The sequence below is a fragment of the Lissotriton vulgaris genome, chromosome 4_1 (assembly GCF_964263255.1).
Source record: "Lissotriton vulgaris chromosome 4_1, aLisVul1.2, whole genome shotgun sequence".
Lineage (NCBI taxonomy): Eukaryota > Metazoa > Chordata > Amphibia > Caudata > Salamandridae > Lissotriton > Lissotriton vulgaris.
The window spans coordinates 1,356,371,693-1,356,397,289 of NC_141691.1; the positions used below are offsets into that span (position 1 = coordinate 1,356,371,693).

The 25,597-nt window shown below is 45.4% G+C and overlaps 1 protein-coding gene across 1 annotated transcript in view; it reads left to right on the forward strand.

Annotated features, from left to right (window-relative positions):
• The window catches only part of DLGAP1 (DLG associated protein 1), a 621,409-nt gene that overhangs the window by 74,868 nt on the left and 520,944 nt on the right, over window positions 1-25,597 (forward strand). The window contains exon 2 of the mRNA XM_086965589.1: window positions 4,258-4,472. Within this exon, the coding sequence (XP_086821715.1) occupies window positions 4,258-4,472 (215 nt within the window). The remainder of the gene's footprint in view (window positions 1-4,257; window positions 4,473-25,597) is intronic.

The window sequence follows — 25,597 nt, forward strand, 5'->3', positions numbered from 1 at the left end:
ATTGCTGCTATTACATTTGTACTGTATATAATTCCAACCATTAAATCATCAAAGTAATTGTATAAATGGAGATTTAATGAGGCCCAACAGCACTTTATTTATTGTTATTATGCATTTCATCATTGTCGTTTTTAATGGATCGACTGTCCTAATTATCAATTTTTATGATTGTCTGTACATTTTTCTTATTTGGGTGGGTGTCTGTATATTTACTTATTTTCTATATTAATAGGCAATTTATTTCACTTGTACTGTATTATTTGTATATATTTTTTTTCTGAGATTCTGCTCAACAAAAATAAAAAATAAATATATAAAAAGAGCATTGGCAAATCCAGTAGGTCTGACCTTGGCCTACAGGTGCAATGGTTATTTTTAATTGCAAGGAAAACACACAAAACTTTAAAAAAGGGGGAAGAAAATGTGTTTTCATGTAAACATGGCCAAGACAGCTTAAAATAAAAATTGTACATTTAAAAAAAAATCACCAAAGCAACTGTTATTCTAGTGATGTTTTCAAACAAGAATTTCAGTTGCACTATTATTTTATTAATATTATTTCTGAAATAGATGAGAATTCACTGAAAAAAACAAAGGTTACAAAGACGGTATAGTTAGGCTCTGGTTTCAATCGTACAAAATCTGAGAAATTCAGCAGTTGTAGCTGACTAAAACTGGCGCCCCTGCAATGCACTGCTTATTACCTTGCATATTACATCGCTCAAGAAATGGTCAGTGACATCACTCATGACATCACTGATGACATCTCAAATGACATCGCCGTCAACTAGTTAGCTGCTGTTTTTTACGCTGTGGCGTAATCACATCTGAATGTGTCAGCCATATTAGGTGAGGGGAAAACCTCCAAGAACTAGCAGGAGTGCAATGCATGAGCTCTTCTGGCCGAAGGGCATAATATCTGCTCAATCAAATGTTCTATTCATAGGGGAAAACATGTAGGCGGAGCCAAAGCACTTCTCCCAGTAGTGCCTCCTAAAGATTTGTTTCTGTTGTACATAAGGTGAGGTGACAGTTGTGCTGTCAAGCTTGGCTTAAAAAGCCCATTCTGAACCAGCTTCTCAACTGAGGAGAAAGCAACTATTTTTAGGCAGATGTGAGCAATGTGCACAGGTTTTATGCAGCCAAAGTCCAGGGGTCAAAGGGTAGAGTACATATCCCTATGCTTTCTGCTGTGGTGGGTGGAAAGAAAATGTGAATGGCAATTTAAGAGAAAAATTAATGAAGCCCGCTGACCCGAAGCCCCTCCATGTTTATGTGTAATGTTTTAGTAGTCCGGCAAGGCAGCTAAAGTCCCAAAGGACCGACCTAAAATTAGAATGGAACAAGTCGTTTTCAGCATATTATCCTTACTTGCTAATGTCTTTGTTCGAGGGTAATTTAAAAGGTATGCATTTTTCACTACTATGCTAAAAAGGGTGTTAGATTCAGAACCATTCAAAAGCAAAGCAATGTTTTCTGAGGAAAATAGGAAAAGCCACGCAATGCAGCTTTTCAGCAGAACCTCTTTAATGGAGAGCAGTGTCATTATAAAGCTTCCTCTAAAAGTGACCACCTGTTCCTTTGTTTGTATTTTATATGTTTGGTTTCACTCCAAATATTTTTCATTTTACAGCACACAGCGGACCTCTGCCGTCTTTTTATCTATCCATTAGTGAGAGGCAAAGAAAGACAGTGTTATTGTAAAGTCACAAATCAACCCTAATACATTATTACAAGTGACGTGCGATGTGTGTTTTTCATATTACAAGCAGGCTGCAATGCCAGAACTCGCTTCTAAAAAGAGAATAAAGAGCCAGCCTTTTCTAGGGATATTTCAGTATCCAATGCATTACATTTAGATTGCTGCGGCCCACAACACCACTAGGCGAATTATGTTTGCTTTTTGTTATCTCAGTCTCAGCGGTGACATTGTTTGTCCTTGTATTTCTCAATGAGAGGCTCACTTACGAGGCCCCTAGCAGCACTTTGGGGCCACTGGAGCGTCACTTTTTTTGACGGTCCGGTGGCGCAATGTGCAGCAGCATATTTACACGACCACGCAAAGCATGGCCTTGTAAATATGTGCCCCTTTCAAGCAGAACAGAAAGCGCCAGATTCTAACGCCACCCAGGGGTGACGTTAGGGAGGAGCAACGAGCAGGAATATCCTGATTTCTCCTCGTTTTTTCCTCTTTCTAAGGATGCTGCATTCTGCAGCACCCATAGAAAGAGTGAAATACTACACAGGAAAGTGACCCCTACAACGCAGACACCCTTGCACCATGGCGCAAGTATGCCTACGTTGGCGCATGGCAACCCATTGTGCGCCAGTGCAGGAGGAAATGATAGGAATGAGTCATATCTATGAGATAGGGTGCATTTCTGTCCTTTTCTTTTGATGCAGGGCAGCGCACTAAGATTTCTTGCTGAGCTGCCGTGCGCCAAAACCTCGTAAATGAAGCCCTTATTCTCTCAGAGCCAGAACCCATGAAATAAATGTCAGGGAATTGCTTCCATTACTTACAGTGATGCACAATAGTTTAGTTTGTCGTTACCCATTATAGCCACAATAAAACAGAATTTTCATTAGCAGGTACTTTGCAGAAATAAGCCAACACCACAATAATCTCTCAAACTCTGTACATATACGTACAATAAGTATGGTAACGAAACCATGAAAATCAAACAAATCTAATTGCACGATGAAGCACAGTTGTAACACTAGACCCCAAATTATATCAGTGTTACTATTCCCAATCATTTGCGATTTTAAATGCTATGCTGCTCGTAAATGAAAGAGGATATGGAGGATTGTGATCCTCCCGCCAAAACACTGGGGGGGCATATTTATTAGACATTAACAACAATCGGGGCGTCACTTTCTAAGGCATTGCTCCATACCCCATATTTACAAGGTGGTTTTAAGCCACTTAATGTGGCTTAGCACCACCTTGTAATGATGCCCCTTTCTGCAGCAGTCCGCTGCAGCAAAGGGTGTGCAATGGGTGTTGCAGGGGCGCTCGATCGCAACACCCATTGCTTTTTGACGCTGCCCAAGGTTTACAAGGATGGGGTGGCACCATAGTCTAAGGCCAGGTAAAACCTGGTCTTGTATGGCAATAGGAGGAGAAATTATTACGGTTTTCCTCATATTTTACTTTTTCTATGTGTGCTGCATTATACAGCACACATAGAAACAGCAAATCACCTGTGAAGATTGCGTATATGCAGGAAGGTGTCCCTTCCTGCACATAAGCAATTTCCCATGCAGTGCAGGCACTCCTGCAATATAGTGCAAGGGTGCCTGCGCTGGTACTAGGTAGCTATTTCAGTGCCTTCACCAGGGGAAACGCAGGGGTGTGCTGTATTTTTGTAAATAAGGCGCATCCAAGCATTTTGAAAAAGTCGGAGTGTGGCGTTGCCAAATTTGGTATCACACCGCGCTCTCACATTTTCTCGTACGTATCCCCCAGAGACTCTTAAGACACTGAGGTTGAAAACTGATGGGAACACAATAAGTCTTACAACACTGAAGGTACATGGTGCAGCCTCAATAGAGGAAAGGAAGATTCTAGAAAGTTTAAAAAAGTGCCTCAGTGTTAACGGTGAAGAGTTATGAGTCCAGAAAATATGCTTCTTTCATAAGGGCTGGAGTTTGCCAGTACCTAGGAAAGTGGATATTAGTGGTGTCTCTAGCATCATCAAAAAGCATTGGCAATGTCAACAGGTAAAAGAGGAGAGGTATTTTGGCTTTTCCAATGCATGTTACAAATATTCATCAAGACGAACAGGGACAGTGCCCCTCAATAGGTGGCATAAAGAAATCTTAGAGGTCCCCCTGCAAGGTATGGTGAGGGGATGCCTGGCAATACCCTTACCCTCAAGTTGCATGGGCGCAACTTATGTATAGAATACTGGGGCACGTACCCCGTTGCAGTGCGGGCTGTCCTTTATACCCCTGACCTCAATTTGTTTTTGCCCCGGCCTACGGATATGCATGTGGCAGAGTTGAAGGAGAGTAAACCTGGGGATTTCCACCCTTTTCCGAAGAAATTCCTGATAGGTGTGCTCTCATGGAAACTAACGGTCACTTCGGATTTTGAAAATAATGTAGTGACCTATAGTTTCTTGGAGCGCCGTGCAATTGCAGACTCCAGGTTCATGACATTCCGTTTGAAATGTGTTTACAGAAAGATGCTATGTACGTCACGAAGAATGAAGCTGATGTGATCGCTGTGCTGCGCTTTCATTTTGCCAGGTTCCTCTGGATGAATGGAGTGGTTACACCCCTGGGGCCAAGGAGGACGAAATACCTTGTCGAAGGATGCGCAGTGGCAGCTACATCAAAGCCATGGGGGACGACGACAGTGGAGACTCTGACACCAGCCCCAAGCCATCTCCAAAGATCGCGGCCCGAAGGGAAAGCTATCTCAAGGCGACCCAGCCGTCCCTCACGGAACTCACCACGCTCAAGTAAGACCTATTCACGTGGTTGGCATGCGCTTCTGTGCTTTAGAGAAACGCTGAGAGGCCTGGAACAGTGAACGTCTGCGTAATGCGTCATGACGTGACATGGCACGACATGGCGCGCAATTGATTTTCAATTTATATAAGGCTTACGAACCCTAATGAGGCGTTGATGTACCTTCTTCACAGCAAAGTATCAGGTACCAAATGACATAAATATTACAATTGAGGCGGAGCATCTGATAGGGCTAAACAATTTGTACTATTTCCTGCTTGTGTACTATAGAATGAAGGTAAAAATGCCACACAGTCAGTCAATATTGCACAGAAACGTTTTCACCGGGGTAAAAATGAAAAAAATAGATCATGGCACCGTTGCTAAAACATGCACACATCATGTTTTTTTGCCTATAAACTATTTCTATGTAGCATAGTGTATTAACAAATGAAAGCTTGGGTGTAGCATCAGGGGGTCTTTGAGGTTAATAAATGCATTCTTAGTCTGGTAACTGGGTCTAGGGGCCATGAGTCGGGTCTGTTATGACTGAGTTGGGGTTTCTCATCATCCTGATTTCACTAAGCAATCTGGAACTTATATATATATATATATATATATATATATATATATATATATATATATATATTTATATATATATATATATATATATATATATATATATATATATATATATATATATATATATATATATATATATATATATATTCACTGAAAAAACCATAGGTTATAGACCATATATAGTTAGGAAATAGCATTTACAAAACCTTGAAAATTCACTGAAAAAACCATAGGTTATAGACCATATATAGTTAGGAATTAGCATTTACAAAACCTTATTTTACTCACACAAAACCATTGAAATTCGCATATATAGTTAGTTGCACTAACTATATATCGCGCACCCGCAATCCACTGCTGATCATGTCACATATTACATCATTCATGACATGGTTATCTGGTCCGTGTCCACATATATATATATATAGTAACCTCTTTACATAAAAAGTAGCTAATCTGCTCCCACAGAAGTACCTCGTGAACGGGGGCAAATTTGCTACATTTTAGAATTCACAAACATTGGCAGCAATAGGCTTGGAAAGCTGTGAGAGACTCAGGTTTTCAGATATTCTATGGCAATCAAACATCCAAAAGGGGATGGTACAAATGCTTTCAAATAGTCTAACGGCTGGCAATGCCTTTGCTTTGCAATCCAAACCACTGGTTTTCATTCACAATGCCTCTCTAGACACAGGACCTGATTTAGATTTGGGCTGATAAAGTAAAGGTGGACTGGGTGGCAGAGGACTTTATGTCCGCCACCCTGTCTTTACTCCTCCTGCCAGATTTAGAGATGTCCACGAGTCCTGCGGACATCTCTATGCATTATCAGAAACCATATCGCTGTGGCCCTGGCAATGGACGAAACAGTTTGACGAGTGACTCCATTGTGCATGACTGCCAGCTGTCAAAAACAAACACTCAAAATAAGAGTTTGTTTATGAAAAATTAAATAAAATCTAATGACCTCCACACCATGGGTGATTTCTCCCATGGTGTGAGGGTCATTTTTCTTTTTATGTTATCTCTTGACTGACAGTGATGGACTGTAAAAATCGGCCATATGACTGTCCTTTTTAAACAGGGTACATGGTCGGGTGCCTTACCTTCCATGACACCTACTCCAATGAGCAAAATGTGGATGTTTTACACCAAAGGAGTAAATTTGGCTCTATTAATGCAAAACGTGTGGTCCACCTGACTCAAAATAAGGCCCTCAGACCTTGAGTATGGCGGACAGAGTACCCCGTGCCTGTTGCAACGGAGTACCTGTCCGCCTAACTCTAAATCAGTTCCAGAGGTCCACCTAAATTAAACCAGTACGGACCCTGCTCCCCATAGAAACAGTCCACCCCAAACTTTGCCCATCTCACCCATTTACCCTGCGACACACTGCTTTTTGGGAAATTTGAGATTCACACCTTCTGAATCCCATTGAGTAAGCTATGCCCCTGTATTCATACAGACCTCCCAACTCACATGGTGTCACCATGTGTCACACAATTTGGGCTCCCTTGACATGGTCACATTTTAGGGAGCCAAAATCACACAGTGGCAGGAAAAACGAGCTGAAAATCACTGTACAAAGGGGCTTTTCACTTGTCTTTTGAGGCAGTAAGCAGATGATGTCCATTAAAGGGTGTGAAAACACTTTAGGACATTGACAGCAGCCTCAGTGACTCTTGGTTTATTTGTAGGGCAGGTGTGGTGTGCTTGGTGGACTACTGATTGTTTATTAGGTAAATCTCGGCACAAGCTCCCCCTCCCTTCCAGGGTCTCGCTCCCACCTCACAAGGTGACATTTATTTACAAGTTGGCAGGTCTGTGCATAGCAAGAGGTGCACACTGGTGAACAGGAAGAACCCGTGTGGGTTCATGACTCAGGTGTTAGGAGCAGTCACTTACCAGTTTCTGCAACCAGCACCTCCCCTCTCATTCCAGCTATTCATATACAATATGCTAACCGTTTAAAATGTTTTATAAGCCTGTAAGTAACAGAAGTTTCCATTTTGAAGGTTTAAAACCAGCAAAATGAACTGGAATTGTATGACTGAAGAAAGAAACGTGAGTGGAAAGACAGAATATCCTTCTTGCAAAATGCACGTTTTGATTCCAGATGTAGAGCACGAAAAAGGCCCTGTCTGTTCTCAAAATGGCTCCCCGGGTGATTTTCAGATGATAGGGCGAGGAAATGTCAACAAAGCAAAGGAAATTGTAGCCTCCAGGCAATTCTCTGATGGCTGTAACAAGTGACAGAAGATAGCAGCGTTGTGGGGCCGTTTATGTGGTCTTACAAAACACTGAGGACACAATCCAGCAAACACAATAGTTATACCGTCTCAACTGCCAGGGGAGGGCAAAATTCTCAGTCTTGAGTGCTGGGCAGGAGCCAGGGCCGGACTAGCCGCAGCGGGCATTGGGTGTGTCCCCGGGAGGCTGGAAGGTTGGGGGCCGGTTTTGCAATGGTGGGGGCCAGTTTTGTTACTAGAGGCCGGCTTTACAGCAGTGCTGCAATATCGACCTACAGTAGCAAAAGCTGCAGTGCTTCACTCTTATGATGACGTCACAAATTGCATCAGCATTTTATTATGCTGTTTGTCTCCATGACGTACTCCTAACTTTCCCAGTGCTAAGAAAGTTGGTGAACTATTTTTTTCTAATATGGATCACTGAAGTTGTGTACTGTCTGTTACTCAGATAATTGTTGTATTACTTACACAGCATGTCTTATTAGAAGCTCTGTCACCAAGGCAGAATGTTAGACGGAGAATTCAAAAAGATATTCCTGGACGGTCACACAAAAACTGGGTACTTTTTCTCATTCTCCCCTACCTCACCCAAATGTGTTAAGACTACTGAAAACCTGAGGAATACTGATTGAGGTGGTAAAACCCTACTCAACCAGGAACCACAATCCTCGTCAAGGCACAGGTAAACCCCAAATTACCTGTGCTCAACCCTCTGGTAGCTTGGCACAGCGCCAAGAGATCCCCTCGGGGATGATTCGTTTGCGCTCTATAAATTCACAAAGTAAAGTAAAGTAAGGTAAAGAGTCAGGTTTAACTGTGAGGCAATGTGTTCAGTTTAGTTGCAGCATTTCAAACAGTAATAAAGTGAAAATACAACACAAGAAAAATACCATATCAATTTAGGAAAAAAGAGAACATTTTAATAAACAAATCAAGACCCAAATGACAAAAATCCAATCAGTAGAACCGGAGCTATGCAATTTTAAATTGTTAAGGGAAAATAGCACTAAAAAACACAAAACATCAACTGTGGAAATCTGGTCTGACTAGACAGTGACATAATCACAGGTACAGGCCGACTGCAATGGAGTGAGGGCTAGCTACTGGGACCCAGTTAGGTCCACTGAACAACAGTACCTTAAATCCTGCTTGCAGAGTATTGCGTAGTCCCTGGTCAAGGGTGCATTGTGCAGTGATGATTCCTAGGAGCTGTAAAGCTGCGATGTGAGGTGCTGCATCCTCATGAAGAATGTCATCAATGAGGGGCTTGCAATGCAAAGTCCTGCGTCGAGATGAGTTTCGCACTAGCTGTTTCTGGGGAAGCTGCGGGGTATGCAATTGTTGTTGAGGATGCTGTTGATTAGAGACTTGCAATGCAGAGGCCTGCGTTGAGGATGAATACCGCAGCAGCGGTTCCTGGGAGGCTGTGGGTGGCAATGCAAAGCCCTGCGGTAGGGGAAATCCACACAGCCGAGGCAATGTGTTTTTAGGTCTCGCCTGTCGATGCGCATGCGCATCGAGCTTGTGAGACCATGCGCATCGAGCTTGTGAGACTATGGGGGCTTAAACACTCTTTAACCAACTTGCAAGGAATCGTGGCGATTCTTTGCAGTGCCCGTGAAATTTAAGCTCAATGCGCATGCGCATTGAGCTTAAAAGCGCGTGCACATGCCCCCAGCCGCCTGCCTTGCCCACTCTCTCTCTCACAGCCTCCCCCAGCTCCGCCCCCTCACTTCTTGGTTGCACGGCCGCTAGGCCGTGCCTCCCCTACTCTCCTCCCCCCTCCTCCTCCTACTCTCCTCCCCCCTCCTCCTCCTACTCTCCTCCGCTGCCTGCCGTGTCGCACCTCTCCCCGCTCCGCCCCCTCCCCTGCCCGCCGTGTTGCAGAACACAGAAGCTTGTTATTTTATAGCTGCTCAGTTGGAGGGGCGAGTTTTGGATGATGATACCAAGCGTTTGGCACGTTGAACGGGTAACTCCTCGTAGTTCTCTATACGTGGATCATTTGCATTTGAAAGTTTTCTAATCGCTACACACATGGTCTGCCTAAAGTGGATGCGGGGTTGTGGATCATATTGTGCCTACTGGTAGACTGTGAGATTCACAAGGTCCCAAGGATTCACAGTGTGTGGGACCTTTTATGCCAATTCGGACAGAGGCAACTACAAATAGTTTGCTTAGTTTTTGAGCCCACGTTTACATTTTCTTAAATGAAATTGGCGTGTTTGTTTTGGCTGTGTTTCAGACTCGCATCCCATAGGTTCCCTTTGCAACAATGCATTAAATTATAACCCGAGAGTACCACTTAAAGCTCCGCCCCTCACTTCTTGGGTGCAAGGCCGCTAGGCCGTGCCTCCCCTACTCTCCTCCCCCCTCCTCCTCCTACTCTCCTCCCCCCTCCTCCTCCTACTCTCCTCCCCTGCCTGCCGTGTCGCACCTCTCCCCGCTCTGCCCCCTCCCCTGCCCGCCGTGTCGCACAACACAGAAGCTTGTTATTTTATAGCTGCTCAGTTGGAGGGGCGAGTTTTGGATGATGATACCAAGCGTTTGGCACGTTGAACGGGTAACTCCTCGTAGTTCTCTATACGTGGATCATTTGCATTTGAAAGTTTTCTAATCGCTACACACATGGTCTGCCTAAAGTGGATGCGGGGTTGTGGATCATATTGTGCCTACTGGTAGACTGTGAGATTCACAAGGTCCCAAGGAGTCACAGTGTGTGGGACCTTTTATGCCAATTCGGACAGAGGCAACTACAAATAGTTTGCTTAGTTTTTGAGCCCACGTTTACATTTTCTTAAATGAAATTGGCGTGTTTGTTTTGGCTGTGTTTTAGACTCGCATCCCATAGGTTCCCTTTGCAACAATGCGTTAAATTATAACCCGAGAGTACCACTTAAAGCTCCGCCCCCTCACTTCTTGGGTGCACGGCCGCTAGGCCGTGCCTCCCCTACTCTCCTCCCCCCTCCTCCTCCTACTCTCCTCCCCCCTCCTCCTCCTACTCTCCTCCCCTACCTGCCGTGTCGCACCTCTCCCCGCTCCGCCCCCTCCCCTGCCCGCCGTGTCGCACAACACAGAAGCTTGTTATTTTATAGCTGCTCAGTTGGAGGGGCGAGTTTTGGATGATGATACCAAGCGTTTGGCACGTTGAACGGGTAACTCCTCGTAGTTCTCTATACGTGGATCATTTGCATTTGAAGGTTTTCTAATCGCTACACACATGGTCTGCCTAAAGTGGATGCGGGGTTGTGGATCATATTGTGCCTACTGGTAGACTGTGAGATTCACAAGGTCCCAAGGAGTCACAGTGTGTGGGACCTTTTATGCCAATTCGGACAGAGGCAACTACAAATAGTTTGCTTAGTTTTTGAGCCCACGTTTACATTTTCTTAAATGAAATTGGCGTGTTTGTTTTGGCTGTGTTTCAGACTCGCATCCCATAGGTTCCCTTTGCAACAATGCGTTAAATTATAACCCAAGAGTACCACTTAATTATAAATGGACTGTACATGCGGCGAATGTATAGTCTTTGCACCCTCTCCCCCATGACCAACCCCAGCGGTAGTAGACTGAAAGCTTCCCACTCACGTATCGTGGTGCCTTTCCGTCATTCAGATATCCAGCTGGTAAGTTGCATATTTCATTCGTTTAGAATTGCCGATGTGGTCGTCATTCAGCGCTTTTAAGAACTCCTTATTTTTAGAATTCCAAACTAAATACTTATTTTCAGAATACTGTCAGTTGCAAACAGTTAAAATTTGACTACTTCAAGATGTTCGTTTTTCAACTGGATCATGCACCACATTTTGCTTTATTTATTTTGTGTTGTAACTATAAATATTGAGATCGTATACTGATTATTTTGCGTTTTTCAGTAGAATCCGGTATTGTGTAGACCAGATCAGCCACGGAAGGCTGTACATATGTTGTTTATAAAAGTAACCCGAGTGGTGTTCCCAAATTTAATCGCCAACAGTAGAAATGAAATAGACACAGAGAAGTACTTCAAGTGCCAGAGAACTTATTTTATTTGTAATTCTTTAGCATTGGCTACAGGAAACAAAAATGCTAAAGATTTACAAAAAAAACCCCATAAACAATTCTAAAAGCACTAACTCTAATGATGCGAGACCTATTGCATTTCCAATGCTTGTATCTACTTGGGGTTGAATTATAGGAGATTCATCTGTTCTGTTGAAACTACAGATGGGCTGGCAGAGCACTTTCAAGCCCACTTCCAAGGGTCCAAGACTGGGGTGGCACCACTAGGCAGAGTAGGACGCACATATGGCAAAGTCCAGGTGCTGAGTTCAAGGTTGTTGAAGTCTTCTGTTCCTAAGGCTCTAGTCAAGAGGTCAGCCAACTCGCCCTTGGAGTCACTTTGGGGTCCTGGGTTCAAAAGATGCATGTCCAGTCCTTCTCACCCAGGCAAGAGGGGAGCAGGGCAGCAGTCTTTCAGAGCAGCAGTCCAGAAGAGTGTCAGTCCTTTCAGCAGCACAGCAGTCTTTCTTCCTGGCAGAGTCCATAGGTCCAGAAGTGCACTGAAGAGTTGAAGTCTGAGGTCCAACATTTATACCCTGAGCCCACTTTGTCAGGGCCGACTGACTACCGGGTGTTTTAGAATGATGCCCAGCTGGGGGCTGGTTTCACTGCGGTGGGGGCGATCTCGTTGATGGAGACCTGCGTGTGCCTCGAAATAATTAAAGCAAAACGAATTTCGGTCAGTACACGCAGGTCCCCATCAACTAAATCAGCCCCCAGCTCAGCAGCATTCCAAAACACCCGGTAGCCAGTCCGGCCCTGCACTTTGTAGTGGAAGAAGCTTCTAGAGGTTTCCTTCCCCCTGAGGTGTCAGGCATACCCTTTCTCCCTAACCTGACCAGACCCAGCTTGTCTGGGGTCACAAAAGACGAGTGACAATCCCTTTATGAGAGTGCTCAGGCAGATCATTTGTGATGTGCAAGTGAGGTAGGTGACAGCTCCTCCCCCTCGTTAAGTCACAGTGGTCCATCCTGCCAACAGCTATCTTTCCTTTGTCTCACTGTCTGGGAGCAATGCACAAAGACCAACTGCCAGCTACACCTAGTCATGTGATGGGGACAAGTCTGCAGGCCCCAAATGGGTAGGAGAAGAAAAGGCAACTCTGTAAAAGTGGCATTTATAGGATTGTCATTAAAATCCATCTTTACCATTAAAGTGGGCTTTTAATAACAATTCTTTAGACACCAAACGCAACTTATCTGCTTGCATTGCAATTGGAAGTTACATTTTATTAAATGTAATAAGGTAACTCCAATGTTATCCTAGGGAGAGGTAGGCCTTACAGTAACGAAAAACAATCTTAGAACTTTTTCACTTCCAGGACATGGAAAACTCAAAAGTTCACGTTCAACTTTTTAAATGCACTGCACCCTGCCCTGTGGGCTGTTCAGGGCCTCCCCTAGGGGTTACATATATATGTATGAAAAGGAAATGTTTAGATCTGGCAAAAGGGGGAGAGGAGTTAGCCTAACGGCTAGGGCGGTCAGCCTCGAATCTGGGGAACCAGGTTTGAGTCTCGGCAATGACGCTGAACATCCTGTGATTCTGGGCAAATCACTTAATCTACCCATGCATAACCAAAAAATGAATGAGTCCTCAAATAATGCAACTGGTGCTTTTTTGTAAAGCACTCTGATACCTGATACCTTCTGGTCAAGTTTGCGCTATATAAAACTCTGTTTAAAAAAAAAGGGGGGGGGTGTTCCAGGTTGAAATTTCAGTTTAAAACTGCACACACAGACTTCAATGTCAGGCCTGAGACATGTTTAAAGGGCTACTAAAGTGGGTGGCACAATCAGTGCTGCAGACCCACTAGTAGCATTTAATTTACAGGTCCTGGGTAGAAACAGTACCACTTTACTGGAGACTTACAGGTAAATTAAATGTGCCAATCAGTGTATGTCATTTCGACCTGTTTTAAGGAGAGAGCACATGCACTTTAGCAGTGGTAGAATGTGCAGTCCTAAACCCTGCAAAAAGGAAGTAAAAAAACTGCAGATTGAAGGCAAAAAGTTAAGGGAGAACCACACCAAGGATGCAGGAACCATCTTCTAGTTTGATTGGAACCACATATTGTTGTGGAGCTGTATTATTGCTCTCAGTAGGTCATCTGGCAGCCCCCGGTCCTGCAGTTTAAACCAGGGGCCCCTCTTGGAATGCTGTTGAAGAAGGCTATAAAGTCCACAAAACAGTAATAAAGCACCCTTTTCCCTTCAAATGCTTTGGCACACATGAGGGCCAGAGCCATCAGGTTTGAGGAGGTGCCACACTTGTCCCCGAAACTGCATTGATAATTGGGTATGAGCTGATGAAATTCTGCCCAGGATTTGAGGTCATCAAGTAGTAGGCTGGCGTACAGTTTGGCGTTGTTGTCAATTAAAGCAATTAGGTTGTAGTCGTTAGGGTTAGATTTGGAGCCCCCTTAAAAAATTGGTTAGATTATATATCCTCTTTAAAACTCTGAATTGAATATTTTGCCAGGCAGTGTTTGCACAGCAGAGGAGTTAAGACCTCCGACCAGAGATCTGGGTCGGAAGTGAAGAAGACTGTGTGTAACCAATGAGGGTCGGGAACTCCGTCTTTGTGCAATGTTGCCAGTTTTTGTGTGCAGCGTTCCTCTGGAAAACTACAAGCTTCTGTAGGATTTGTGCTGTGGGCTCCTCTTGGGCTGCTAAGATGGGTTGAGCGTTTCGGCCCTGATTAAAAGTGGGAAGACAGAAATGCGACCCACTCTGGGTCCGGAATGTTGGAGTTAATTCCCCTCCTGCTTCCAATTGTGGCTTTATTAAATAAGAGATCAACATTTTCTTGGGTTCCTTCCCTTACTGGCTGTTAGCAGGTGAAGCCAGAAGTCCTCATTTCTTTCCCTTTTGGCATGTCAGAGTGCTCTCTTGAATACGGATCTTGATGTGTTCAGGCTGTTTCTTGTGGCCATAGAGGAAGGCTGCTTAATAACAGCTTTGCTGTTTCGGTTGACTCAACGTTTTAGCAGCTTCAGATCTTCTGTTAGTTTCAGTTTAGCAGAGGGCGGGTTGTGTGCCTTTGCCCATGGTGAAGGTTTGGCTTGGAGTTCCTGCATAATTTGTTCTATTAGGAGAGACTATTGCCTGATAGGAGAGTTGTTTTGGGCTATAACTTCGTCGAGTAGAACTCTAATCCATGGCATTGATTCCTGGCTGATTTTTTTATCCCATCTCAGTCACTTTAGGTTTTCTGCCCATTCCCCTGTATTAGTGGGTGGGGCAGCCTCCAGTCTTAAGGGGCTGAAGGAGAACTTAATGTGCTGGGTCTGTGATTGCTTTGTGATGTAGCCCTAGGGAGAAATCTTCAATGTGATCAAAAAGTGCCACCATGCTGAGGGTAAAATCTATGTAGGAAATAGACTTACCCACAGATATTGACCAGTCGGGTGGAGTATTGCCACTTAAGCAGACGTTAAAGAGCCTGAGGCCTAGAGAGCCACACTGGTTCAGAAAGAAATCGTCTACGTTGGTCTGATGAGTGGCCTGAGGTAGATTTTGAACTGGAAGGTCGTACTCAATATCCAAGCTTTTGGCCTAGCGGCCAATTAGCCCCCTAAATAGGTTCATGTTGAAGGCACCGGATAGCAGGATATTGGAGGAGGATATTTTAACTTGAGGTTGATTGTTATTAACACCAGGTTCTTCAAATTCTCCCTTTTCCTATGCTTGGTTGCGTTAATGTAGATGTTAATAATCATAAGTGAGTGGCGGAGAGTGAGGTTGATTACTTGAGCCCAGGCCACTTTCAGATTAATTTCTTCCACTGTGTAGTACAGAGCTCCAGAGATGTAAATCAATAGGTCGGCCATTCGGTGACCGAAACTGTTGACTTTAATGGCTGGTTTCTGGAACTCTATAAAGCCTGTTAATGGGACAGTGGATTAAGCCCATGTCTCTTGTAGCATGAGGACATTGAAGTCCTGCCAAAATGGTGCAGTGTCGTTGTTTTTGAATTTTTGCAAGAGCCGGTGTATGTTCCAGGAGCAGAGACTAAGGCTGTCCCTATGTGAGAGCTTCCTAGCTAGAATTGAAATGCTTTGCCATGGGTTGCCTCTTGTTTGAAGGGCGGTTGGCAGCTAGCCCCAACTATGACAGATTGTCTCTGTTTTTCTGAAATCTGGTTCTCCTTGGTGTCTCCCCTTCCCAACCGGGGGATTCCCCAGCGAAATTGTACGGATGAGCATGGAGGTCGATTTGGGGCTGTGGGTTCCTTGAGCACCTTTCAGTATGGATTGAGTCGCAGTGCTGGGTTGGTGCATCAGCACTGAGGAATATCCTTTGGCCCTCACTCTCTCAATTTTTATACCCCCAACTTCAGAGGACTATAGAGTTTGCCAAGATTAGATCGACCCAAGTGGAAGATGAAAATGTGGCCTGTACAGGTTCTGGTTCGTGCTTTCTTCTTGGTACTAAGAATTCAATTGCCAGAATATTGGCCAAGCTTGTGTTTTGTAAGTGAGGGATGACTTGTAACAGGAGAATTACATTGCCACGGTTAAGGATGTCACAGGCCCCCCTTGATTGAAATTCTGGGGTGAAGACCAGTTGGTGTGGCAAGGGTGGAGCTAACTGACAGCTGTCATGCCCTTGCTTGTTCAAGGTTTGCACCACAGGATCCTGTACTTTTTTCAGGTCCTTGTACGTATTGCTGTGATGTACTCTGTTAGAGTGCTCAAAGAATGGTTTTGATTGAGTTTTTGAGTTGCTAAGAATCATGTTTTCCTCTGACCGGCTGTTTAGATTACTTGGTCGAGTGGGGGGTTCTAGTGCACATAAAGTGATTTGTGGCGACCCTGCTTTGACGATTGAGGGGACTTAGCCCGCGCCCTGGCTGTGGTTTTGCCTTTGGGGCCAGGAGGAGCTGGTGCTTGCTGCCGAATCAGACGATGCCAGGTCTAATGAAGGGGCCTTTGACTTGGGTATCCATAGACTGCGCCTTTGCGTCGGAGGGGGGAGAGGGTTTCTTGGGTTTAATCTTGTTGAAGATGGGATAGATCAACTCCTGCTTTGTTGAGAGGGATACCTTGCAGATTTGTGTCCTCTACTTCCTTAGTTGTTTGCAGGGGAGAGGTGCTAGAGATGCTCAGGATCTAAAAATGCATCATTTATTAAAGATGATTTTCACATTGTGTGTTTGGAAATACCACTTTTAGAAAGTGGGTATTTCCTTGTTTACCCATCCATGTGCCTCTGCCTGTTTGTGTATTAGCTGTTTGGGTTTTAGACTTACCGGGGCTGTTTTGTGCATTCACACTAGACAGGGGCAAAAATGGGGCTCAGATGTGTCCTGCCTTTCCTGGGTAACTCATAGCAGGGCTGAATAGACCTGTCTGCATTTAGAATAGTGTTTAAGAAAACAAAGGTTACTAAGTGGTCAATAAGGTCCAAATAGACATGTACATTTGCATTAGAAAGGCGTTAAAAAGTATGCCTGTAGTAGGCATATGCCTGTAGTAGGCATATGGAGTAACTAATACCAGAAGGAGCTGTAAGCCAGTTACTATTAGGGACACAAAAGAGTTATGTAACACATGTTTTTAAAGTATTTTTTTAAATATAAAAGTAGTTCAGGTGTTCACATTAAAGTGACAGCAAGCTTGATGTGGTGGTTGAAGGTGACTTAAAAATACATCACATTGGCAACATAAGGCAGAGAAACCCAAGAAACAAGTTTCTAACTTACAGGGAATCTCTTGTTGTAGGGTGTCGATGGCGTTTCAATCTCACAAAGTAGAGTTCATCATCAGGACATTTATGAGCAAGAAGAATTGAGAGGACTTGCCAAGGCCAGCTATGTAAATTAATTAGGTACAGGCCAGCGAAGTAATGTGAGTGTGTGCTAACCGCTTGGAGTGGTGTGTGAGTTAGATGCGCAATTGGTGGCCAGGGGGTTAATTCTCGGCAGTGTGCAAAGCTGTGGCACGTGTCAACACTTAATAGGTACGCTAATGAGGCATGCGGTGGTAAGGAGACATGTGGACGGGTGCGAGTCATCCGGGAAGGTAGATCATAAAAGAAAGTTAGCTGAATGCAGAAAACCTGAACGAGGAATTGCCGGGATTCGCCCCGGTCCTGAGACGGAATGGTTGCCCGTCCTGGCAACGTGAACTAATGAACAAGGTTGTGTTCTTAAGTCTGATTGACCACTAAGTGATACCTTGAATCCCTGCAATTCCTCGTTCTGGTTTTCTGCATTCAAATAACTCTCCTTTTGTGGGTAGAGGCATTACTACAGTCATACATTTGGTAGCGAGAGCAGGGAGGCTCCAAGGGTTTTCTGTACTCCTTGTGCTCTAACAAGACATTGTAGGGCCCTAAGAATGACTTGCCTCTGTATGTGTCTACAATACTGCCCACTCTGCTCCACGGATATACCTGAATCCTGCTGTAGAACTTTTTGCTTGACTGCCCAATGCCACTGTTGTTCTAGAATTGGTCCTGGCAGCTGACGTCTGTATTAGCATCCAGAATTCATCCATTGGTAGCTGTATTGTGGATCTATGTTTTGCATTTATCATAAGCAACGCATAGTCTGTGTGGCTTTTTGAAGACAGTGTGGGGCATATTTACAAGGAAATGGCAGAACATGAAGCTGTGGCTACATTTGCAGGGCTGTGCTCCATCATTTTGCAAAATACAGGGTTGCGCCATATTTACAAAAATATGGCGCAGCCTTGTGCTTTCCTTAGCGCTGACTTTAAAAGTAGCTGCCACAGACACCCTAGTGCCACAGTGTAAGGGTGACTGCATTGCAGGGAATGATTGTTTATGTGCAGGAAGGTGCCCCTTCCTGCACATAAACATTCAACAAAAATGGGGATTTGTTACTTCTATGTCTGTTGGATTCTGTCGCACACATATAAATAACAAATGCGATTATTTAATGATTGTTTATGTGCAGGGAGGGACTCCTTCCTGCAAAGAAATAATCATTAATTGTGTTTTCCCTTTCTAGGTGTGCTGCAGAATGCAGTATATATATATATATAAGCAAACACGAGGAGAATACAAGTATTTCTCCTTGCTGCACCATTCTAACGCCTGTTATTGCATGGTGCAAGTTTTTGGCGCTGCCTCAGATTTACAAATCCTTGTAAATCTGAGGTGGTGTCAAAAAACAATGGGTGTTGCGGTGGAACGCCCACAGCAACACCCACTGCACGCCCCTTTCACACAGAAAACTGCATGAAAGGGTACCATATTTACAAAGCTTCATTAAGCACAAAACGCGTAACTGCCCTTTGTAAATATGGAGCAGGGCATTGCGCCACAGGAACATCAGTAAAAATGACGTTCTTGAGGTGCAATCCCCTTGTAAATAAGCCGCTTTGTGAGCCCAATAATTGGTCCACATGGTCATGGGCAAGCCATGGATTTTCTAAGTCCCTCTATAAATAGCCTATTTAATCTGGTGTTTTATGGAAGGCGCCGATGAACCTCACCAGTGGACGAGAGCTTCTGGGACATACTGTGGCGCCTTGCATTGGAACAGTAGGACATGCCAGTGGTATCTTTGGTTGCACTCTGAGGGGACCCACCGGATTAGGATTGCAGTGCACATAGCATGCATGTATAATGTTTTATGGTCTAATGTGGGGCATGATCTGGCATGGTGTAGCCTAGTGTTGCCATTTTTCTGAATCTTTTTTTGCTTCTCATCCTGAGGTCTTACATGAGTATGTGTCAGATAAAGTAGAACGTAATGTCTCATCACTGGCACAGTTCACAGCTTTCCTCTTCGGAGAACCTTTGGGTGGGACTTGGTGATGCTGGAGACAGTTCCTTCACATGTGTGAGTGTAGGGCATCCGAGCTTGTGGCTTAGCAATGTCTGGGATGCTGGAGGCACATGCATTAAAGACCTACAGTTTCTTTGAGTTGTGAGTTCAGTTCTTAGCAGTGTTCATAGATGCCTTACATTGCATTGTATTTGTACTCTGCACCAAATAAATGCAGGTGGGGCTGTTCTACCTTTTGGATAGTGAATCACTTACTGGGTGTTTTTAGGTTTTGCCTTAGCCATGCGTACGAAGTACGCATGCGCTAGCAAAGCCTCTTGATTTCTATCTGGGGTGATGACCCGCCTCTGCCTATCATTGGCTAGCTCCATAAATGGAGGCTAGCCATTGGGAGGCAGAGGCTGTCAATCGCGCTTTCTCTCGAAAACGCGATTCGGGGGCGTTTCTGGTGCTTTTTTTAAGCCCCGCCCCTTTGTCCCGGGCCGCGCTGCCATTGGCTGCCGGCCCGGGACACCCCCGTGACGTCATTCCCGGGCCGCGCTGTGATTGGCTGCCGGCCCGGGACACCCCGTGACGTCAGCCAATCACAGCGCGGCCCGGGACCTGACTTGTTTAGTCTGCCCGAGAGGCTTTCCCGCCTCTGCCCACAGCGGATTGTCGGGTCTCGTGTGCCCACGCCAGTCATTAGCAGTGATATCACTTTCTTGGCACACTTAATCTCGATCCCCGGTGGTCCTGTACACCTCTCCCTGCCCACCGGTGCCTAGCAGCTGTGTACTGCTGCGATCAAGCAGAGCGATGTACAGAACGCCCGGCTCTCTGCATTTTCCGCTTGAAGCACTTCTGGCAGAGAGGCAGCCAGCCCCACCCCTCACCTTTATCCAAGCAACCTGTCCAGTTTGTTCTACTGGTTTGACTCGTTTTCCACCTTCCCTCCCCAAATACCGGGCACTTGGTCTCCTCCTCTGAGTAATTTTACTCACCCCCAGCTCTTCCTAAGAGCTAAGACTCCAGAGGGTGGAGCAGCTGAGCAGCTCATCCTTGGCATGCTGAGCTGGGAGCCTCGACCCTATCAACAGATTAAACTTCTCGTGGTGATAACTGGCGCGCCGGGCCCCTGAACTCCTATGGGTGGTGCGTGTGGTGTTAGCAGTGTTTTCAGTGAGAGTGAAACGTGCACATCACCCAGCGATACTGGAGTTGAAATGTTACATGTTCCTGTTTCCGCTGCACATCAGGTTGGGCAGCATGGACGTTTAAGGAACGCACGACAGCTGTCAATTGAGTCACGTCACGGGGACTGCTTTCTGTGGATTTTGTTTTATTACGGCAGCTGTAAGCTTCCTGTGGACTTGTACCCACTACCTGGAAACAATAAACTACAAGTCCCAACATGCTTCTTCTTGTCGGCTAAAACTGGAAGCCAACAAAAGACACGGGACCATTTAACAGTTAGGTGAAATCTGCAGCTGACTATTCAACAGCTCTCAATAAGGACTCAAGTACCCAATCGCGCATGCCTTTAATGCTCCTGTTAAAACGCGACAGGCACATTCATTGTGGGTTGTTAGATGAAGCGCTGAGAAGGTGGCGGAAGAGGCTGCCCGTGACGCCGGTGTGTGCCCCGCAGTACGTCGAACACGAGCTGAGCGGAGGCAGACGGCTCCGCCTCACGAGTACCACACCTCGCGCCAGGGCTCGCAGCCCTTCCCGAACACCTGTTGCTGTGAGCCCAGCAGCGCCACACGTGAGGTAAAACCATCCAGGCGCGCGCACAACATCCATCAGTCGCAGCTGCTTTTGCGCGCGCACTGCCCTCGGTGGGCAGCGGACGGCTGCTAAGAGATCTAGTGAAAGCGTAACTTTTGTATCTTGGATGCAAGCTGTTTTTTGTATTAAACACAAAGCGACTCACCTTCTTTGCGGCACCGGGGACGGACAGGGATCCGGGCGAACTCTAAGCTCGGGTAGGTGTCTGCAGCAGGAGCACTCCCCGGCTCCACCTGCTTCGCACACAGGCAATTAGCCGACGTGTCACCTGTTTGCACTGCGCTGTGTGACTGAGAGCAGATAAAGGTGTGCCTGTCTGGTGTGAGAGCAGAGGAGGGGTGGTGGGGCCGGCGGCAGAGGAGCGCTGCGACTCGGACATCTCCCGAACGCGGCCCCTTCCAGGGACAATCGGAGCCGCAGGCCATCGCAGTTATCACTCCAGACCCTGTTATTTTACTCTCTGCAGCTGGCACGGGCACAAGGAAAGCATCATGGAACAAACGACTCCCTTCCAGGCATCAAGTTCTGCCAAACAAGGCATTAATGCCCAAACCTGCGACGCATTAAAAGGCCACGTGAAACAACATGTGTACAAATGTGGTGGATGCTAGTTTATTTCCATCTAGCTAAAAGCAGCGTTAATTTTATTTACGTATATACCGAGCATTTATTTTTTACATCTACTTGGAAGCACCACTTGCTCGGTCTGTCTGTAAGACATAATATCACCAGTTCTTTAAAATTTACATTGAGTGGGCTTCGGACCCAGCTAGAAGAGTCAACTCTCGCGCCTATTGCTATTGGCTGTTTGGTGTATCATTCTGCCTCCACGGAGTGCTTGCATTGCAGTGTGTAAGGAACTATTCTACATCTCAGAAGTACACAAACAGGACACAACACATTCTTTATCTCATAAGTGTCCGTTATGCAGAAAGTTATGCCTTTGCTTTTCTGTTTTTATTGCAACAGGCATACATGTATTAGTCCGGACTCAAAATATAAACCTGTCCTGTTGGCGTTGCCAATAACTGTTTTAAGAATGGATAGAAGGCCGCTTGGTTTTTAGTTCTGGCTAGAAAGAGCCTTCATTTATTTTGTTACGTTATACATTGAAATCAAAAATACAAACACACATACATAGAGTCAGTCCTTTTCACCCACAGGCCTGTCCACAATGGCATGCAGTCTCAGGCAGTGGGCCAGCCTACTTAAGCCACAGGGTTGCCTGCATTCCAGGGCACTTTCAGTCATCACGTGCACATCCATTTAATGGATAAAAACATACACTTCAGCCCCTTGCTGGTAACCAATTCTTTATTTTCCCGAGGCCCCTTCTTTCCAATTGTTAACCTTTTTTTAATCTTTCCGGAGTATTTATGTAGGTCTTGAGGTTACATTAATTTAAAGCTAATAGTACATCTTCATTGTGCAAATAAGGATGCTGTTTTCCTCTGCGCACCATTCCATGGTCTTTGGGCCAACATTCTACGAATTACATCTACAATTATGTGAAGACGCATTGACCGAGATGCAATGGTTGCTGTCTTGGGTTATGTTAAAAGGCTTTCCAACAGCTTTAAAAGATTTGCTGCAATTGCACTGCCCTTGCCCAGGAGCAGAGTTGCAACCCACTGCTGCAGGGTCCCTGTGCCAGCTGAGGAAGACAGGGCTAAAGATAGGATTACAAGCAATGATGCAGCCACAGCATTGTTACAGCCGTGGGCTTCGCGGCTCACAAAGACACAGGGCCCAGTGAGGGCGTATCTGTTCAATATAATGATGCTGAGATGCCTGGGCAAGATGGTACATCAACAGATCATAGCAAGACATCTCCAAAAGCGAACCAGCAGACTGTCCGCTCTCCCTACATGAGGAGAGACAGGGCAGATGTAAATTCATGGTCTATACAGACGGAAAAGTGGATAGAAATGCAAATATTGGAGGAGCTGTGTGTTTTGGCAGGAACTTAAGCGGAAATATGAGTTTGATACGACTGAATACTAGTTAATTCATACCTTGTTCCCATATATCACCATCCCCGGCCATGGTGGATTGGACAGACTGCCAGTATATTGCGGACATGATCCCTGATGGCTTGCCATAACTGTATATGTACCTATTGGAAATTGTGTATTGCCAGTAACACTTGTACTCGCCTTTTTTTAGGTTTCGCCTGGGCCGGAGCTCCTAGCTCCGCCCAGGAGAAATCTCATGTTCTTACAGTGTGGGGCTTAGTCCCGCCTTGTCTTTCATTGGCTAGCTCCATAAATGGAGGCTAGCCATTGGAAGGATTGGCCGTCAATCACGTTTTCCAGAGAAAACGCGATTCGGGGGCGTTTCTGGGTCTTTTTTTAAGCCCCGTCCCTTGTTGACGTGTGTCCCGGGCCGCGCTGTGATTGGCTGCAGGCCCGGGACACCCCAGTGACGTCATTTCCCGGGCCGCGCTGTGATTGGCTGCCGGCCCGGGACACCCCGTGACGTCAGCCAATCACAGCACGGCCCGGGACCTGACTTGTTTAGTCTGCCCGAGAGGCTTTCCCGCCTCTGCCCACAGCGGATTGTCGGGTCTCGTGTGTCCGTGTGCCCACGCCAGTCATTAGCAGTGATATCACTTTCTTGGCACACTTAATCTCGTTCTGACTTCCCATAGTGTTCACAAACGCTGATTTATATGGTTGACTTCCACAAACGTATAATGTAAAAAAAATCTGTTTAAGATCGCGCACTTTCGCCCACCACTTAAGTGCAAATCAATATGGTAATTAAATTCCGTCATTTTTATCAAAATCTGTTCAGATTTTGACAGTTGCGAAAATAGTATTTCATCACACGAAAAATATAAAGCAGTGTTTTAAATCCTTAAAGTTTATTTTAACATGCATGGCCTCGCGTTTTCCCATCTCTTTATACCTACGCCAAAGATCTTTCAAGATATGGCACCCTGCAATCTTTTCACTCCAATGTGAGATTCTCAGCATGTAAAGGGTTCTCTAAAACGGCAGTTTAAACAAATGCCTGCAGCTCTACCCCTTTTCTCTTCTGACCGAGACCTGTTTGCTAGTGGAACGAGTTATCACGCGCTGCAGGCTGCGTGAAAACACCAGAGTGGGAATGGTCTTTTGGCCCTTAGGTTCGTCTCTGTTAATGGGAACCATGCTGGCCTTTTTAGAAGGTTAAGTGAACGTTTAGGCTAGGTTTATTTGCAGATTGACAATTTGGTCTGACAGCCGGGTGTAGGAGAGTGGGGCGGTAGTATTACTTTTGTAGCTATGCTCAACCGGCTACTTTGCATTCTTCGGCATTTTACTAGTTTGGAGGCCTGTCGTCTTTCGTCATGGCGTGTCTGAAATATGACAGTTACTGCAGAGCTCGTGGAGCAGTGGGCGCAGTTGTATGGATTTCACGTTAAAAACGGATGTATTACGAGCCTGCTTTAATTGGGGATTGCAATTCAACAACTGGTGCAGCTGCCTGGTTCCATAGGCTGGTCCATATTTCTGACAAAATCAAATACTTGTTCTAGACGCACAGTTTTACTCGCGGAGTTACTTTAAGCTCCTTTATAGGTGCATGCGAGTGTCGTGGAATCAAAGGAGATGGATAAAAAAAATCCTTTTCTAAACCTCAGTAGGCCTTGGTTACCGTTGGTCACTGGAGCATGTTTCACGTATGGGTTGTTTAGACTTTAAAACATTTGCCTTCTGAGCTGCAGTCAAGCCGAGGAGAAGATGCCTTTCTTGCCTATGTTATCAGAGAATGGAAGGCAAGTGTTTTGAAACGCTGATGGCGCTAAAGCTAAACTGCTGTTCCTCGGTGTCGGTGCTGAAAGTAGTGACCCATCGGCAACGCTAAACCACGTTTAGTTCAGTGGGCCACCCCCATTCTTTAAACAAGCATTTACAATGCAACGGTTTCGCCTTTGGAAAAGTTTGAGCTATTGGCATTGTAAATGACAACATTTGTATTTGTGTTGGTTTTGAAAACAGATAAATAAATGGCATTGTCATTTACATTGCAAATAGCTTTAACATTTCCAAAGGCGAAACCGTTGCATTGTAAATGCTTGTTTGTTTTTGTGGATGGATTAAATGTGCTTTTTATGCTATTTAGATTTTCAGATGTGAGGATACACAAGTTGTTATGCGAGTAGGTGTTTGATTGGTTGTTGGTTGTTTGTTTGCAGTCATTTCGTTCTTCAGTGGCCATGACCACGCAAACGTGTTTCTCTTTGTGGTACATCGGTTTCCATTAGAATTGCTAAAGACCGTGTGATCGGCATCATCTGCCATATTTGCTCGATGTGATCGTTGCTTTCAATGTGCAATTACAGTCTATCTTGCTCAGCCTTATGAACCTGTAACTGCAATTTTCAGTGTTTAAGGCTTTGTTGTCAGCAGGGCCGGACTGGGAACCAAAACCGGTCCTGGCAAAGTCCTCGGCCGGCCCCCCTTGCCCCCCACGGGGGGTTGGGTGTGCCGCCGAGCTCTTTGCTGGGGCCGGTTTTCCAACGATTTAGCTACAGGGCCGATTTTGCAGCTATGCTGCAAAAACGGCCCTGTAACATAACGGCCCCAGGGGCCCCAAACCGGCCCTCACCCGTGCAGCGCACCGGGGGATTGCCCCGGTGCCGCTACGGCCAGTCCGGCCCTGGTTGTCAGATACGACCCTTGGTGCTCTCAAAATGGGTTATCTCATTATCAAGTCCTGAATTTTTTATACTTTTACTTTACTTT